We start from the raw sequence: 16,485 nt of genomic DNA on the forward strand, positions 1-16,485 counted from the left end.
ACTAGTTGGCCCAGTGATGGGCGTCAACACTGTAAGCTTGGTTTTCGGTTTGACTACCAAATTCACTCATGGAGGCCACCAGTTTTGCTTATGTTCAGGTCACCCGCGCTTGCTGGAAAGCCTCCGATTTCTTATTATCACGCTGTTAGCTCTCTAAGCTTTACACCGGAACAGCACGGCGTTTTGAGGTAACTACAAAAAAGAGCCAATTCACCCCTCCGAGAAAGCCATCAAAGCATCATAAATAGTATGACGTTTCTTGGGACTGACAAGATTCTGGGTCTTTTCTGATTCCATGTCACCTTGAGCAAGACTCTTATTTCCTCATGCGTAAATTTGGGAGAAAAACAATTACTTTGCCGGCGTCTCGAGACTGTGGAGGGAAAATCTTGAAAGAGGACTTTGCCCGAAGAGCACTCGTTATTTCTAGGCTCTAAGCCCCGCACGGGCGGCGCGACACAAAAGGCGCAGGGCGAGGACCCCGGGACGGTCCCCGCCGCCGCCTCCTGGTGCATCTCGGGAAGGGCTCCCGCCTGGGCCGCAACGCCTGGTCGGCGCAGGCGGCCAGGTCTCCTCGGCCTCTCCCAGCGGCTCACTCGAGTCAGGGCAGAGAGACGAACACGGCCTGCCCGCTTCCGGCCCGAGCTGCCGCGGGTTCAAGGAAGCCTTCGCAAGGCTCCTCCGCCCCGGGCGTCTTTGTTCCCGCCGGCGTCCCCCAGCCCCACTGCTCCCGCCGCAAACCCAGTATGCGGAGTATCAACGGCATGGAGATGTCCAATCTTGGTGCGCACTGGAGCGGGGCGTTAGTAGAGGCAGCGAGGGAACCCAAATTTTGGATACGGGAGAAGAGGAGGGAAACGCGTCGGACCGCCTCCTCCCATTACAGCTCGGAGGCGGTCGGCTCCCTCCCGCGCTGACGGCTCGCGCGGGCTCTGCAGGGCGCGCTGGCGGCGGGGCGGGATCCGAGACTGCACGTGGTGGAACCGTTCTCCCCGCCCGGCGTGACCCCTGGAGAGCCACTGTTCTCTTGAGGAAGGGGCAATGCCACCCTCAGCCCCGCTCCGGAGAGGTGTTTACCCTTGGGGGCCCCATAATTGGAGATTGAGAAGAGAGAGGGAGCGCGCGGCTTGGCGCCAGCGTTTCCTGCGCTGGAACTACTGAGTGGGAAGCCGCCAGGCAGTGGCAGGGCGGCGGGGTGCGGATGACCCACCCACGGGGAGGGTAACCGGCTCGGCGGAGCAGAGAGCGGGAAAACAGAGTTGATACGTACCTCGGTCGGCGGGCTAGAGCAAAGTGCACGACAGGCATCCCTGAGCATGGCTGCCCTGGGGTGCCACAGGCGGCCGCCGGTGGTCCCAGGGGACTGGGTGGCGCGCGGGAACACACGTGGCCAGCCGCGCGCCCGGCTGTGTTTACGTTCTGCAGCCGCTCCACGTTGTGCTGCAGTCCTCGCCTCCCATTGGCCAGCTCGCCAGCCAACGCTGCGCTCCTCCCGCAGGGGCGGGCCCTCCTGGTCCCCGAGTCTCTTCGGAAAACCCGGGTTCTTGGAGGCCTAGGCGGGACAGCCAGGGTGCGCCACAGGATGGCCACTTCCTAGCCACGCTATGCTCGCCCGAGCCGCCTCCACCTGGCCGTACGCCGGGGCCAGGCCGCGGCCTGACACCCACGGCGTCCGAGAGTTGAGAGAGGGAGGGGACAGAAACGAACTGGCGGGAGATGAAGCCGAGCGGCGGGGAGCCGGGCTGCGGAAGAGGAGCCTCTGAGAGACTCCCTCCCGCCGCACAGGCAGGTGAAGTTCAGGGCTTAGGCGAGCCGGCTCTGCGACCCCTCGAGGTGGGCGGGCGCGCGGACTCACGGCAGGGCGCGCCGCGCGGGCCTGCGGACGGGCGCGCGGGGGAGGGGAGCGCACTGTCCGGAGGTGTCAGTCTGAGGCGCATGCGTGCGGGGCGGGCCTGGCCCGGCCTATATATTGGGTTGGCGCCGGCGCCAGCTGAGAGCCGAGCGGTAGCGGGTCTGGCGGTGAGGAGGTGCTTGGGCGTAGGGCGGGATGCGGGAGGAGAGAAAGGCCCCCCTCAGGGCCGATCCATCCCGCGGGCGGGAGCCTGGGTGAGGAAAAGTGGGAGGGCTGAGAACTAGGCATCTGGGGGCGATGGGTCCCCGCGTTCCGTCCCTGTCAGGACCCTTGGCAGGGGGCCTGGGAGGCGGCGGTGGATGGAGGGCTGCCCCTAAGTGGGAGGCCACGGAAAGCCTCTCATTCTGGGGGCTTCTCTCTGCCATCCCCATTTGGAGAGCTATCCCGCAGGAGAGAGGGTGGGGGTCTGGGTCTCCTTCACGGGGAGAAAAGTTCCCCCACAAGCCCAGTTTCCCCCTTTATTAATTGAACTCCCTTTCCTTCACTCCCATCCCCCATCTGTAGTCGGGGTCCCGGTGCCCCTCCAAGCGATGGGCAGGGTCCGCTGGGGCTGGGAAGGAGGGAAAGGAGACTGAAGGACGTGACACAAGTTCCCTCCGCCCCCTGCTTCCCCGCCACCGCCGCTCTCCAAATTGGCGCGGAACCGGCTTCTCTACAGTGTTTCGCCTCCACAGCCCCCTCTCCCCGCGGCTCGGGCAGGATGGGAGGGGGGAAGTAGGGGCGCTGCCCAAGCCCCACTCGGGCTGTCCGGGGGAGAGACTGCAGGACGCAGAAGAGACCCATCTGCCTCCCTGCGCTTTCCGGGCGCTGAGGGTGGTTTGCAAATTTCTGAAGACGCTCTCATCCGGGCTGTACATTTCGTTGAGGAAATGCAGGCATGTGTCCAAAAGCATGAGTCCGAAATCATGCACTAACATACTGCAGAAATCATCGTCGTAAGACGGCTCAGGTCATCTCCTGAGGGACTTAGTTATAACCTCTGAATGGCCCTTGGAGAGTATGGATGACAATGTATTTGACTCTGGTTTTTCCTCTCCCCTCCAGAGGTTTCATACACCTGAAAGAAGAGAATGTCAAGACGCAGGTAACGTTATTTGTCTTGGAGATATGTTTCAGAGTTGGCTGCTGCCTTTGAAATGCGTCACTTACTAATTAAACTTCCTTTTTAAAAACTCTATAGTAGCCGTTTACAAGCTAAACAGCAGCCCCAGCCCAGTCAGACGGATTCCCCACAAGAAACCCAGATAATTCAGGCCAAGAAGAGAAAAACGGCCCAGGTGAGTTAAGGGGGGGGGAAGAGAGAGAGGAGAAAGAGAAGATTCCTTGCAGGGACCTTAGTTTAACAATGGCCTTTTCTATTTTCCAGGATGTCAAAAAAAGAAAAGAGGAGAAGGTCATCAAGAAACATCAGTATGAGATTAGGGTAATGCAGAACTGGGCTGGGTTTGGGGGAGACAAATGCAGGACAAAAAAGAATAGAATTGTGTTATTGCTTTGTGATAGGAAGGGTCCTCTGACACTTTTAATGCCCCTAGAGGTCAGCGGGAAGGCGCTTGTCTTTGGGTGGTTTTTATGTCCCTGAATCCTACTACAGCTACAGAGTAAGCCTTGACGCAGCTGGTTCCTCTTTGTAAATCCCTCCCTCTAGGAGCTGCCTGGTGCACCAGGGCCCGCCTAATCTGTCCAATGGACTGCTCTTTGTTCCCTGTCTGACTATAGTGGAGAGTCCTAATGGTTGCTCCTAGGGCATAAATAGGATGTGAGGTCACTGACAGACTGGCACCCAGCCCTTTGCTACCTATTCTTCCTATGTGTCGTACAGAAGACACTTTAGAAACAGTGGTTCTCTTTGAAACCAGCATTGACTGGCGAAAAGGTCCTTTAAGTAATTGTTTCCACTTTTAAGGTCTTGTCTTTGTATTGTATTTGAAAGTACTGGAACAGGCCTTAATGAGTGGGGGGCGGGGGGGTAGCTGTCTATAAAGCAAGGTGCCCTGGCCACTATTGCTAAACATAGAGGGAAAATTTTATAATCTTGAAAGTGATTAATATTTGACTACACACGTGTTTTGTTGTTGTTTTTCCTCTCCCTCAATACCTAACGTCTTGTATTTCCAGAATTGTATTTTGTCTAAAACATCCTACCTGTTATTCTTTATGAAGATTGAAATGAGCTATATGGCTTATTTATAAAATATGTATGTCAGCTTAATCAGCAATGTTAGCTAACGATGGTGTTTGGGGAAAAATGTAGACTGTTTAGAAGTATTAGCTTTCATTTATAAAAGATCCAAGACAAAAGCTGGTTTCCTATTTCACAAAGATATTTTTTTTTTTTAAATGACAGAATTGTTGGCCACCTGTATTATCTGGGGGGATCAGTCCTTGCATTATCATTGAAACACCCCACAAAGAAACAGGAACAAGCGACTTCTCCAGATTTACAAATTACAGATTTAAAAATCTTTTCATTAATCCTTCACCTTTGCCTGATTTAAGGTAAGAAAAATTTCAGTAATTTAATGTCGGAGATTAAAATTTACTGATGTAATATATGGTGCTATTTTGAGTTATTTTTTGCCTTCATTATAAGATAGAAAAACTTGTAGAAAAACTGCTTTTTTTTTTACTAGTCTTTCAGCATATATTATCTAACAGTAATGCTATATGCAAATGACATGGGTATTTAAAACATTGATTCTATATCATTATTTTCACTTGCTTGCTGCAGACTGTAAGCCTTATCAGAAGAACTCAATCACCTTTTATTTATTTATTTATAGATTTATTTATTTATTTATTTATTTTTGGCTGCGTTGGGTCTTCATTGCTGCACGCGGGCTTTCTCTAGTTGCGGTGGGGGCGGGCTACTCTTCATTGGTGTGCACAGGCTTCTCCTTGTGGTGGCTTCTCTTTGTTGCGGAGCATGGGCTCTAGGGCACACAGGCTCAGTAGTTGTGGCTCACGGGCTCTAGAGCACAGGCTCAGTAATTGTGGCGCACAGAGTTAGTTGCTCCGCGGCATGTGGGATCTTCCTGGACCAGGGATCGAACCCGTGTCCCCTGCATTGGCAGGTGGATTCTTAACCACTGCACCACCAGGGAAACCGTGAATCACCTTTTTAATGGAGTTTAAATAATTTACCTAAATTGTTAACATGGAAGAATTTTAACATATACTGCATTTTCATTTGATAGATCAGCTATTTTTCTTACCAAGCCTACTTATTAAGGTCTATACTTTTTTTTTTCTAGTTAATGAATGACTAAGAGGTACAAATTATATAAAATGTGTAGTGTAATAATTTATATTTGGCTTTAATAAGCAAATTAATGGACTCATACATTTAAACTCACCAGTCTTCCTCTTCTCCATACTGTCCCACCTTAACCCCACTGTAATGTAGTGATGATCTATTTGGAGGTGATTGAGACTGTCTCTGCTGGGATCATATGCTTTAAATATTTACTTTTTTAGTGTTGCTCTTGAGAAAACATGGTTATCTTAAACAGGTGCCTTTGTAAATTATAAATAAATGGGGACTAGAAAGCACTCTTGAAATCTGTCAATTTAGATTCTCATAGTCCAAGTTCTTGCTGTATAATTTCATGCTAAAGAAATGGTTTCTAAAAGTAGCAATTTTTCCTGATTTACTTTTAAGAGGTTGTCCTTCCAAATTCTAATTCAAAGTTGGATTTCAGTGTTTGAAAGTTGAGTTTACTCTATGTGAAACAGGTAGCTTGTATATTATGTAGGTCACACAATTATTTTGCTCCTTTCCATAGCTGGGGATGTTCACAGGATGTTTGGCTAAACATGTTAAAAAAAGAGACCAGATATGTTCATGACAAACATTTTGAAGTTCTGCATTCTGAATTGGAACCACAGATGAGGTCAATACTTCTAGACTGGCTTTTAGAGGTATGTTCCAGCAATACAAATTTCCTTTTTTGTCTGTATGGTGGAAAAATATTTAGACATAAATATGCTTTCCATGTGCCTTCATGGTATATTACCTATTGCCAGGAGCCATTCTGGGGGGGGCTACTCACTGTAGTTGAGGATACCAAAATGGAAACTGACTGTCTGCTTGATAAGAGTAAAATCATGAGGACACAGCCACTAGATCCCATACAACCCAAACCCAATTCAGAAGTTGTGGTATCTGAGTATCGCTGTGTACTAGGCACTGTGCCTGGTGCCAAGGATACTCAAGATGAACAGAATTTGACAAGGTTTTGAACTCTGCTATGCAATGTAAAGAACCAGGACTAGGCTTCAGGACCCTCAGAAGTCCTTTTCTTCATCACCAAAATCAAATTATGATTTAGAATCCTAATTTCTATATCCTAAATGATAAGGAGGCTTTGAATATCCAGTAGCCCTAAGCCCTCGAGGCTCCATGTAGCTTGCTTTTGTTATATCCCTCTATTCCTTTCAGAAATGAGCTGTACCATTAATCTAAAGGAATAATAGTTATCCAGAAGTCCCTAAATATCTGTGCCCTCTCTTGTTTAGGCCCATTCCCTTTCTCTGGGTAATAATTCTGAAAGAATCTCTAAAATTATTGAGATGATTACTTATATTGATAACTAACTAATGTTCCCCCAGCCCTTGGATATTTGCTCTGTAGTTTCCCTGTCTTTAATATAGATAGAGACAATGAACTCTAAGGGGGAACTACCACAGGCTTTTTGGTGGAGAAACACATGGCAGAATAGATCTCAGAAGCTATCAGAAAAGTTCGTTAAGACTGCAAAATGTTGTCCTTTTGAGTCAGGTCATCTTATTCCTTATTCTGACTAGAAGGGAAGATTATGTTTCCATCATGTGTGTACAAGAATGTAGTTGGATTTTGACTTTTCTGAATGTCTAATGATCATAGATGCAACTTAAGCACAATTATGTTGATGTTATTTTATTTTGCCTTTTTATGTTACATTGATTTTTATTCAGTGGTTGTCTATCAAATTTATCCCTATTTTCCATTAAATATATGATTATATATACAAAACCAAATATAATATAAATAAAATCCAGCAGAGCATTAAACTCTACTTTGTCTTAGTATTTCTTTCAATCTAGGAATGCAAAAATGGTCCAACATTTGAAAATCTATTAATAGTTTAAGGGAGAAAATCATAAGGTTATATATCATAGATGTAAAAGTTATTTTTTGAAATTCAGTATACATTCCTGACTTTTAAATATGCAATAAACTAGGGATAGATTTCCTTAACACATTAAGTGTTTATTAGAAACTCATGTATGTCTGTCCCTCTGTTTCCTACTTCATGAAGTTATTTTGAGAATTAAAAGCTTTCCCTATATTAAGTGTGGAAATGACAGATACTACTTATTATTAATAACAATAGTGAAACATTAGGGGAATTCCCATTATAGTCAGAAACAAGGAATAAGATAAAAATTTTGTCAATCACCATTGTTATTCATTCAGTTTTCTTCTATAATTCTTAAATGAGGTAAGAACATTGAAAGGAACAGAGTTGTCATTTTGTAGTTAAATGTATATGTAGAATGATGAAGAGAATCAGTTGGAACTATTAGAGTATAAACTAAGCATAAAAACTTACCCATTTGTCATCAATAAAAATTAGATGACATATATACACTACTGACACTATAAGATAGGTGACTAATGAGAACCTACTGTATAGCCAAGGGAACTCTACTCAGTGCTCTGTGGTGACCTAAATGGGAAGGAAATCCAAAAAAGAGGTGATATATGTATCGTAAAGCTGATTCACTTTGCTGTACAGTAGAAACTAACACAACATTGTAAAGCAACTATACTCCAATAAAAATTAATTTTAAAGAAATTAGAAACTTAATAGGAAAAAAGTACTCATCCATAGTCAGCAAAAGTGTAAATGTATCTGGGAATAAACACAGTAAGTCTATGTGAAAAAAACCTATAAAACTAAGAGGACTGTAATAGATTTATCCTATTAGCACATGTTAATTTTTCCCCCATTTTAGCTTTGGTATCCTAAAAAGCAAGTTGGGCTTCAGAAAGTGTTCTGAAATCTGGTATGCTAAGAGGTAACTTTCTAATTTGGAGAAATTAATGGAATAATATTTAAATGGATTCTTCTCTAGGTGTGTGAAGTATACACACTTCATAGGGAAACATTTTATCTTGCGCAAGACTTTTTTGATAGATTTATGTTGACACAAAAGGATATAAATAAAAATATGCTTCAACTCATTGGAATTACCTCATTATTCATTGCTTCCAAACTTGAGGTAAGTTCTCAAAGTTTATCCATAGATATATTTACCGCAAACTTTTTTTGTCTTAACCAATGCATTAATCCCAGAGAATACTGTGTACCACTTTTGATATGTTAATCCTTAGGAAAGATGAGTGAGTTTTTTCCAATACATTTGCTGAACACTATGATTTGGGTGGAAGGATAATTATCATGGTTCCCTTCAAAGTATCTGAGCCTATTATAAGTCTCTGGTTTGATTCTGGAGCTAGTATCTAGGTGAAATATTCCATGGCTAACTGTGCCAAACAGAAAGACCAACGCTGTCTCTCTATACCTAGTTATGGCACTTGGATTCAATAAAATGGTCTCTGAAACCTAATTAACCAATCAAATGCAATAAATGCTATGTTAGGTTAGAATAATGGTCTATATCCAGCCTAGTATTTTTATATCTGATGATGGTGCTAGGACAGAAGGAAACACCTTTCCTGCCTGAGATTTTCCTTCACATGATCTCAATCTACTTTTCTTAAATTCAACACATATCATTAGTACCTTCATCTGAAATTTTTGAAGCCTGTATTGTTTTGAGGGTAGAAGAGGGACTGTGAATCATGCATTAATTTTCTTCAGTGTATTTTTCTCCTCTTCCACATTTGTCTTTTGAGCCTTAAGGGCTATCCCCAAATTCTGCCAAATTTGCTGAATAAGTTTGTATTCAGTGTATCCTTACCTGAAATCATACTGTGTGTTTCAGATACCTTTCTAGACTGAAATCTTGATCTTTAGCCTGTTCTCATCTGTGGCAGCATCTCTTCTACTCCTCTGATCATTCTAGTTGTTATTCTCTGAACTGTTAAGACAGACCTGTCATCAACCAAACTGCACAAATTATTGTTTGAATAACCATACTTTTGTACTAGGATAAAGTTAATGTTTTCAATTTCTAGACCTTATTTGTTGAGTATCTTGTTTTAGTCTGATATACTAGGCAATCCTAAAACAAGTTTGGCTTTTTGTTTTAACCAGTCACTGAAATGACTGGTTAAAATAGTCTAATTGTTTATTAACTAAGATTCAAAATCAGTTCTATAAAAATGTTTCAATCAATATAGTTGGCTAATTTAGATACCCAGATACGAAAAATATCTTTAAAGGTAAGGTTGCTTTGGCTATCGTAGAATTATTTTATTAAGATTTATAATCATTTTGTCCTTTAAAAATGAAGCCTAGATTGGTTTGTATATAATTCTATTGTTTTAATCTCACTCTCAACTGTGCTTGATATTAATTAAATCTATTTTAAAGGAAATCTACGCTCCTAAGCTGCAAGAGTTTGCTTATGTCACTGATGGTGCTTGCAGTGAAGAGGATATCTTAAGGATGGAACTCATTATATTAAAGGTAATAATATATCTTTATTATTTCTAGTTGCAATTTAATAACTCTGTAATTTACTAAACTCAAAGACTACAATGTTAAGTAGTCAAAACTGAGATTTTAGTACTAGGATCCAGTTCTAAGATGGGAAGGGAATTTGCTTAACCTGTAAACTCTATTTTTCTGTATCTTTCAATTTTCCTATATTGAGAATATTATTTCTTAATTTAAAAGTGTTTAACACTTTCAAAACTTATAGGTAGTTAGCATAGCATGTGTATATAAATGAATTCCAACAGTGATTCTCAAATCTTAGTTCTGAGTTTCCACTTCTTCCAGCAGGTGGAGAATGAGAATTATTTCACTGCCTTTTTTCTTTTCTATATGCATGGGAAGGGCTATTAATAGAAGGGTAGAGAAGCATTAAGATGTTTAATTGGGCCTTGAATTACAGATTAAAGGGTGAATGTTAGCTACTAGAAGGTATGTTACGAATTTGAGCATCCTGGTTTTATAAATAGGACACAAGAAAACACAATCAATATGACTTTCATTTACAAGATATCTATATACATTATAAATTTGTTATGTTTATAAACATTCAGATTGATAGCTCTGTAAGAATGGGATCTTGTTGGCATGCTGATATTGTTCTTTTTAAAAGGAATTTTCTTATTGAAATATACTTGATTTTCAATGTTGTGTTAGTTTTAGGTGTACAGCAAAGTGATTCAGTTTTATATATATATATTTTTTCAGATTCTTTTCCATTATAGGGTATTATAAGACATTGAATATAGTTCTGCTATGTTCTAGTAACAAAGTTATCCAGATTCAGACTTGAAGTATAGTATAAGGAGGATATATAATGGGAAGATGGAATTCTCTGGGTGGTCCTACAGGCATTAAGACTCTCTGTTCTCTCCTAATTATTTTTGACTTCTTATAAATGGTAAAGTCCCAGGGCTTCATGGAGAGAAAGATATCATAAATTAGGATTTGTCTTTTTTTTAGCTTTTACATGTTGAACAGAAGCCATTATAGATCACAGAAAGAAAAAGTGTAGAATCAGTTCTTCAGAGATCTGAATGGAATTAGCTGTGGAGTTATTGAATAAAATTAAAAGGGCAGTTTTGATAAAGAAGAGAATACATTTGGAAGACGAGGGGCTGCAAGAAATGAGAAAAGTAGGAATGAAAAATAGGTCCAAGGAACTTTGTCAATAAAGATAACTAGAGAATAATAAAGGGGTCTGTATCAATAATAGACTAAAACACAAGCAGCCTTAGATTGTGAGGTATCTATAAATATTGTTATGAAAATAGGAAGAAATATGCCCAAAGCAAAAAGTTTCTTAAATGACTATTTAAGGAAGTACCTATATAATGTGGTATATATACCTACATTTATTAACAGGCATTTTAATTTCATTAACAGGCTTTAAAATGGGAACTTTGTCCTGTAACAGTCATCTCCTGGCTAAATCTCTTCCTCCAAGTTGATGCTCTTAAAGATGCTCCTAAAGTTCTTCTACCTCAGTATTCTCAGGAAAAGTTCATTCAGATAGCTCAGGTATTGATATTTTTATTGAATATTTGCTAATGTTTTTAATTACAGGTTTTATTTAGTGTATTTATAGTGTTAAATAGGCTACACAACAAAATGACAGCATACTGAATTAAACTCATTCCTTAATTGACTAGAACAAAACTTCTGATGCATAAAATTCTGTCCCCAATATTTACATTGCTTACTGAAAAGTCTAGAAAACAAAGTTTTAAAACTTGCGTTTAAATATATTATGAGGGCTTCCCTGGTGGCGCAGTGGTTGAGAATCTGCCTGCTAATGCAGGGGACACGGGTTCGAGCCCTGGTCTGGGAAGATCCCACATGCCACGGAGCAACTAGGCCCGTGAGCCACAATTACTGAGCCTGCGCATCTGGAGCCTGTGCTCCGCAACAAGAGAGGCCAGGATAGTGAGAGGCCCGCGCACTGCGATGAAGAGTGGCCCCCGCTTGCCACAACTAGAGAAAGCCCTCGCACAGAAACAAAGACCCAACACAGCCAAAAATAAATAAATAAATAAATAAGCTTCTTTAAATATATTATGAGCACTTTTTACTCTTTAGGAGTATGAGGTAGAGAGTTAAATACCTCTTTTTGATGTAACATGGGGAAAGGTATTTTTCAGCCAGTTGTTTTAGGTTTTATAATAGTGTGAAATTATTCTGTAAAATTATCTTACTCTCTTATATTTGAATACACAGGGAACCTATTTTACGTGTTAAAATTAAAATCACCTCATTTAGTTAATAACATTATTTAAAAATTTAAGTTTAAATTAAACTTTCCTAGGCCAGTGTATAACAAATATTCTAAGAAAGTAATTACAGGAGGATGGTACCATTCTTTCCTGCCTGCTTCTCATAAGTAGGATCTTAAGGCTGCTGTACCTGCCATATATAAGTGAAGAACACCCATATTCTTATTCTGTGTAGGATGTGAAAATCTTACACATGGAATTGAAGGAACTGTGGTACTCTGGATGGGTTTTAAGTAACCTACGTTGAAATTCAACTTGTGTTTTAAATCTAGTAAACTCATTATGAACACTAAAACTGGAGAACCAGTAAATATATTAGAATTGGTTCATTTTGTAGAACTTTCTAATGAAGTCATATTAATATTTTCCATCAGATTTCCTAGCATCCCAGATTACCCTAGGCAGCTAAAGGCTTTTGATAGGGCAAACCTTTGATAAGCTGATAAACAGTGTGGAAAGTTTCTAGAGATATATAATAGTAATAATTCATTTCCAACTCCTCTACTCGTGTTTCTGTCTTCTGGACCCATGGGGACAAAAATAAGTTTTATTTCACTGGACAGGTATCACCTCAGGCCTCTGAAATCTAACCTTTTTACACAATTTCACTGATCGTTGTTCAGATCTCTTATTGCCTGGATTGTACTACCTCTTAACTCATCTATTTAGAAACATGTTCCCTTCTTGTGTTTCTGCTTCACCATAGTCTAAGGGATTGTTCTTAAAATGTAATTGCCCTGATTTAAAATCTTCTAGTAATTTCAATAATCAGTAAGAACTTTAAAGTTCTGACTTCTTAAAGACCCTTTATGATCTAACCTAGGCCATGCCTCTCCAGCAACTCCCTTTTTTTAAAATAATGAAGGAAAGATATTCCTTATTTCATATTTTTTACCTTATGTGTTCTGAACTACTTGAGTTCAAAGAAAAGTAATCCTTTCTCATTTATCTTTGTAAATTCTGTTTCCTATATCTAGAACATTCTCTACCTCCCAGTCTTCCTGGCTACCTTGTATTTTAAGACTCATTTAAGCAAAAGTCTTCCCTGTCTTTCCCACTCTGGATCAGGTGCACTTCCTAATAGTACACATCATGCTATATCGTAACAATCCTTTACTTGTTTATTAACAAGACTGAACTTCCTTCAGGGTGGCAGCTTATTTCTCTTTGGATCCCTGTAGTTTTAGCAATTCTTGGCATATGGTCCACATCATAAGCAATCTAAAATGTTAGCTGACGGATGTTTAGTAGTGACATGTAGTACTCATCCTTCTCCTAAATTCTTATACTTTTTCCTCTGTTAGCTTTTAGATCTGTGTATTCTTGCCATCGATTCATTAGAGTTCCAGTACAGAATACTCGCTGCTGCTGCCTTGTGCCATTTTACCTCTCTTGAAGTGGTTAAGAAAGCCTCAGGTAAGACAGTATATTTTGTTCTCTTCTTATCCATTCACAACTTTTAAAGGGACTATTTTGAACTTAGCATCCTGCTAAACAAGAATTTAAAATTTTAATGGAAAAGAGTTAGCAGTTTAGCGATTATCTTCCCTTCTGTTAGAAGTACTTTCTAATCCTCAATAAATATCCACAAACAAAAAGTAAGGTCTAATGGAATTTAAATCCATTTGAAGTTAGTCAATGTAATTATAGTTCCACACTAAAGAGTTCTTTGGGTTTTGACAATTTCAGTTTCCTATGCAGCAGGTACTGGCTAAGAAGCTCTAAGTCTTTTTCTCCCTCAAAATAGTCACATTATAAACATATTTGAGAGTGATAGTCTGTTTTGATTTGCTAAACTTGTTTTTTTTTTTAATTTTTTTTAAGTATAGTTGATTTACAACGTTGTGCTAATCTCTGCTGTGCAGCAAAGTGACCCAGTTATACATACAGAGACATGCTTTTTTTATATTCTTTTCCCTTATGGTTTATCACAGGATACTGACTATAGTTCTCTGTGCTATACAGTAGGACCTTGTTGTTTATCCATCCTATATACAGTAGTTTACATCTGCTAATCCCACATAAACTTGCTGATTTTGGTTTATATTATGTGCTTGTTTTGGTTTCCTTTTTTACATGAATTTTAAATTAACTATCTTTAAATTCTGAAGCACAAGCAAATAAGTAGGCATATGTTTCTGATGTAAACCACATTTTTCTAACTTTTCTTTATCTAGGTTTGGAGTGGGACAACATTTCTGAATGTGTAGACTGGATGGTGCCTTTTGTCAGCATAGTAAAAAGTACTAGCCCAGTGAAGCTGAAGGTTTTTAAGAAGATTTCTATGGAAGACAGACACCATATACAGACACATACAAATTACCTGGCTATGCTGGTATGTTTCTTTCTTGTAGTTTTTGGTCTTACTATTTGGTAAGTCACTGAAACTGATAGTAAGGATACGACGGAATAATATTTCAAGCAGTTATATAAGATGGTAAGGGGATAGAAAGTTCCAATGGGCACACTGATTTCAAAATGTAGAAAAGCTAGTAAAATAACTTTGAAGTCAAAGCAAGATTTGTGAAGTGTCTCAAGATTCATGCCAATAGTCCAGGTAAGAGTTTTTAAAAATACAAGTTGCAGGCAGTTGAACCTCTAAAATATGACTAATCACAGTTGCAAACACATAAAGAGATGATTATATTAGGCCTAAGTAGTGTCAAATTAGTACACAGAAGTCTGGTTTGACTTTGTTTTACCATATCAATGCTTTATCTTAGCTGTTAATCTCTGTGTGATTTCTTCACATGTATAGGATGAAGTAAATTATATGAACACCTTCAGAAAGGGGGGACAGTTGTCACCAGTTTGCAATGGAGGCATTATGACACCACCGAAGAGCACTGAAAAACCACCAGGAAAACACTAAAGTTAACTGAGCAAACAAGTTGGAACTGATGAAGCGCTGCGTAGCATTTCATAGAACTTAACTACTTAAGTTTTACAGGAAAATAGTGCTGTGGCTGTCCTGGCCGATTCAGAAGTTTCACTGGCATTCTTTGATTTAAAAAACCACTTAAAATTGGCACTCACTAAGGAGGAAATTTAATTCCTATGTTCGCTGTTTAAAGAAACAGCAGGACTTGTTTACAAAGATGACTTCATTCCCAACACTGACTGGATAGAAGCCAGCCATGATTCATGACATAAGAATTTTTTTGATATGGTGTTACTGTGTTTATCTTGATAAACTAGGAATTTCATCATTGGAGTTTTTGACTAGATAAGTGCTACCTTAAAGGGTACATTAAGTGATACAGTACTTTGAATCTAGTTTTTAGATTCTCAAAATTTATAAACTCTTTAACTAGTGCAATTTGGTTCTTGAAAATAAAATTTAAACTTGTTTACAAAGGTTTAGTTTTGTAATAAGGTGACTAATTTATCTATAGCTGCTGTGGCAAGCTATATAAAACTTGAATTTTTAAAAATGGTGAACTTTAATCTGTTTGACTATTTTTATTTGCCTTGCCGTAACATTTTTAACCAGTAAACCTTCGATGAACATGGTGTTTAAACTGTGCGCTAAACAGTGGGAATACCAAAGAAGTTATGAACAAGGTAAACGCTGTAGCTCCTCCATGGGGCTCTGACGTATAAGTTGCTTCATAATAACTTTTTCGTACATCACAATTTGGGCGAAGAACTTAAGTACCCTTTCAAACTATTTATATGAGAAAGTCACTTTATTACTCTAAAAAAAAAAAATCTTTAGGGTTATCTCAGTTTAGTGTGACTAAGGCTTTATTTATGTTTGCAAAACTGCTAAGGTCCTTTTTAAATTCCTACATTATGAGTTAAGGACAGTGTCAAAGTGATAAAGCTTAACACTTGACCTAAACTTGTATTTTCTTAAGGCAGAAAAGCAGTAAATGTATACGACTCCTAGAAATCTATTTATTTAAAAAAAAAAAACAAAACCTTGACATAAGAACTTGCTGTATATAGCTACTTCTACATAAATATTTTAGTTTTTTAAAAATGAAATTTCAGCCTCAAAAGTGGATTTGATTAGAAAAATTATACTAGATTACTAGTTTATTCTGTTACTGGACATGTGAATCTCTTCTTCCTTTGAAGAAATTATAAATTTAAGCTTATTGTTATGGTGTGAAGTCTTCTGTAGAGTTTTTGTTTTTAAACTAATATGTTTCAGTATTTTGTCTGAAAAGAAAACGCCACTAAATATGTAAATATGTATTATATAAACTTAATCTTTTAATACTGTTTATTTTTAGCCCATTGTTTAAAAAATAAAAGTTAAAAAATTTTAACTAACTGCTTAAAAGTAAAGTTTTGCCATTGCTTGAAGAAACTTTTTTTTCCTCCTCTGCGCTGCCAGCTGTAACACTTCTTCTGGGTTGCTTGCGTTCAATTCTGTCTGGCCGATGGCTTTGATCTTCCAAAACAGAAAAGTGATGTTATTAGAGGTCTGGTCAAAAACAAAGTTTTGCTAGTATACAAAATGTAAAACTACCTACTTGCTAACAATGATAAACTGAACCTCTAATTGTAGATGCTAAGAGGTGTAGAAGAAATTAACATAAAGACTGACTGGAGCCACTCAATTACTGAACCATAGTTTGTGGAATTATCTTCAGTAACATTAAGTAAATTCATGTAAATTTAT

The 16,485-nt window shown here is 39.6% G+C and overlaps 2 protein-coding genes across 6 annotated transcripts in view; one reads left to right on the plus strand and one right to left on the minus strand.

The window, feature by feature from the left end:
- The first annotated feature begins 1,673 nt into the window (after positions 1–1,673).
- On the plus strand, positions 1,674–16,133 carry CCNE2 (cyclin E2). Of its 5 annotated transcripts, none has more exons than XM_057532145.1 (12): positions 1,674–1,789; positions 2,957–2,996; positions 3,093–3,189; positions 3,279–3,335; positions 4,260–4,411; positions 5,698–5,833; positions 8,033–8,179; positions 9,457–9,552; positions 10,966–11,100; positions 13,157–13,268; positions 14,030–14,187; positions 14,611–16,133. In XM_057532145.1, exons 2-12 carry the CDS (start codon positions 2,983–2,985, stop codon positions 14,722–14,724), a joined length of 1,218 nt encoding a protein of 405 aa, XP_057388128.1. In that variant the 5' UTR covers positions 1,674–1,789; positions 2,957–2,982; the 3' UTR covers positions 14,725–16,133. The 5 variants fall into 5 exon arrangements, with proteins under 5 accessions (XP_057388128.1, XP_057388130.1, XP_007164996.1 ...); XM_057532147.1 differs by having other exon boundaries at positions 1,697–1,785; XM_007164934.2 differs by lacking the exon at positions 1,674–1,789 and adding an exon at positions 1,979–2,019.
- The window catches only part of INTS8 (integrator complex subunit 8), a 48,294-nt gene continuing 47,854 nt past the window's right edge, over positions 16,046–16,485 (minus strand). The window contains exon 27 of the mRNA XM_007164935.2: positions 16,046–16,254. Coding sequence (XP_007164997.1) covers positions 16,138–16,254 — 117 coding nt within the window. The 3' untranslated portion in view covers positions 16,046–16,137. The remainder of the gene's footprint in view (positions 16,255–16,485) is intronic.

This window comes from Balaenoptera acutorostrata, chromosome 17 (genome assembly GCF_949987535.1).
Source record: "Balaenoptera acutorostrata chromosome 17, mBalAcu1.1, whole genome shotgun sequence".
Taxonomy (NCBI): domain Eukaryota; kingdom Metazoa; phylum Chordata; class Mammalia; order Artiodactyla; family Balaenopteridae; genus Balaenoptera; species Balaenoptera acutorostrata.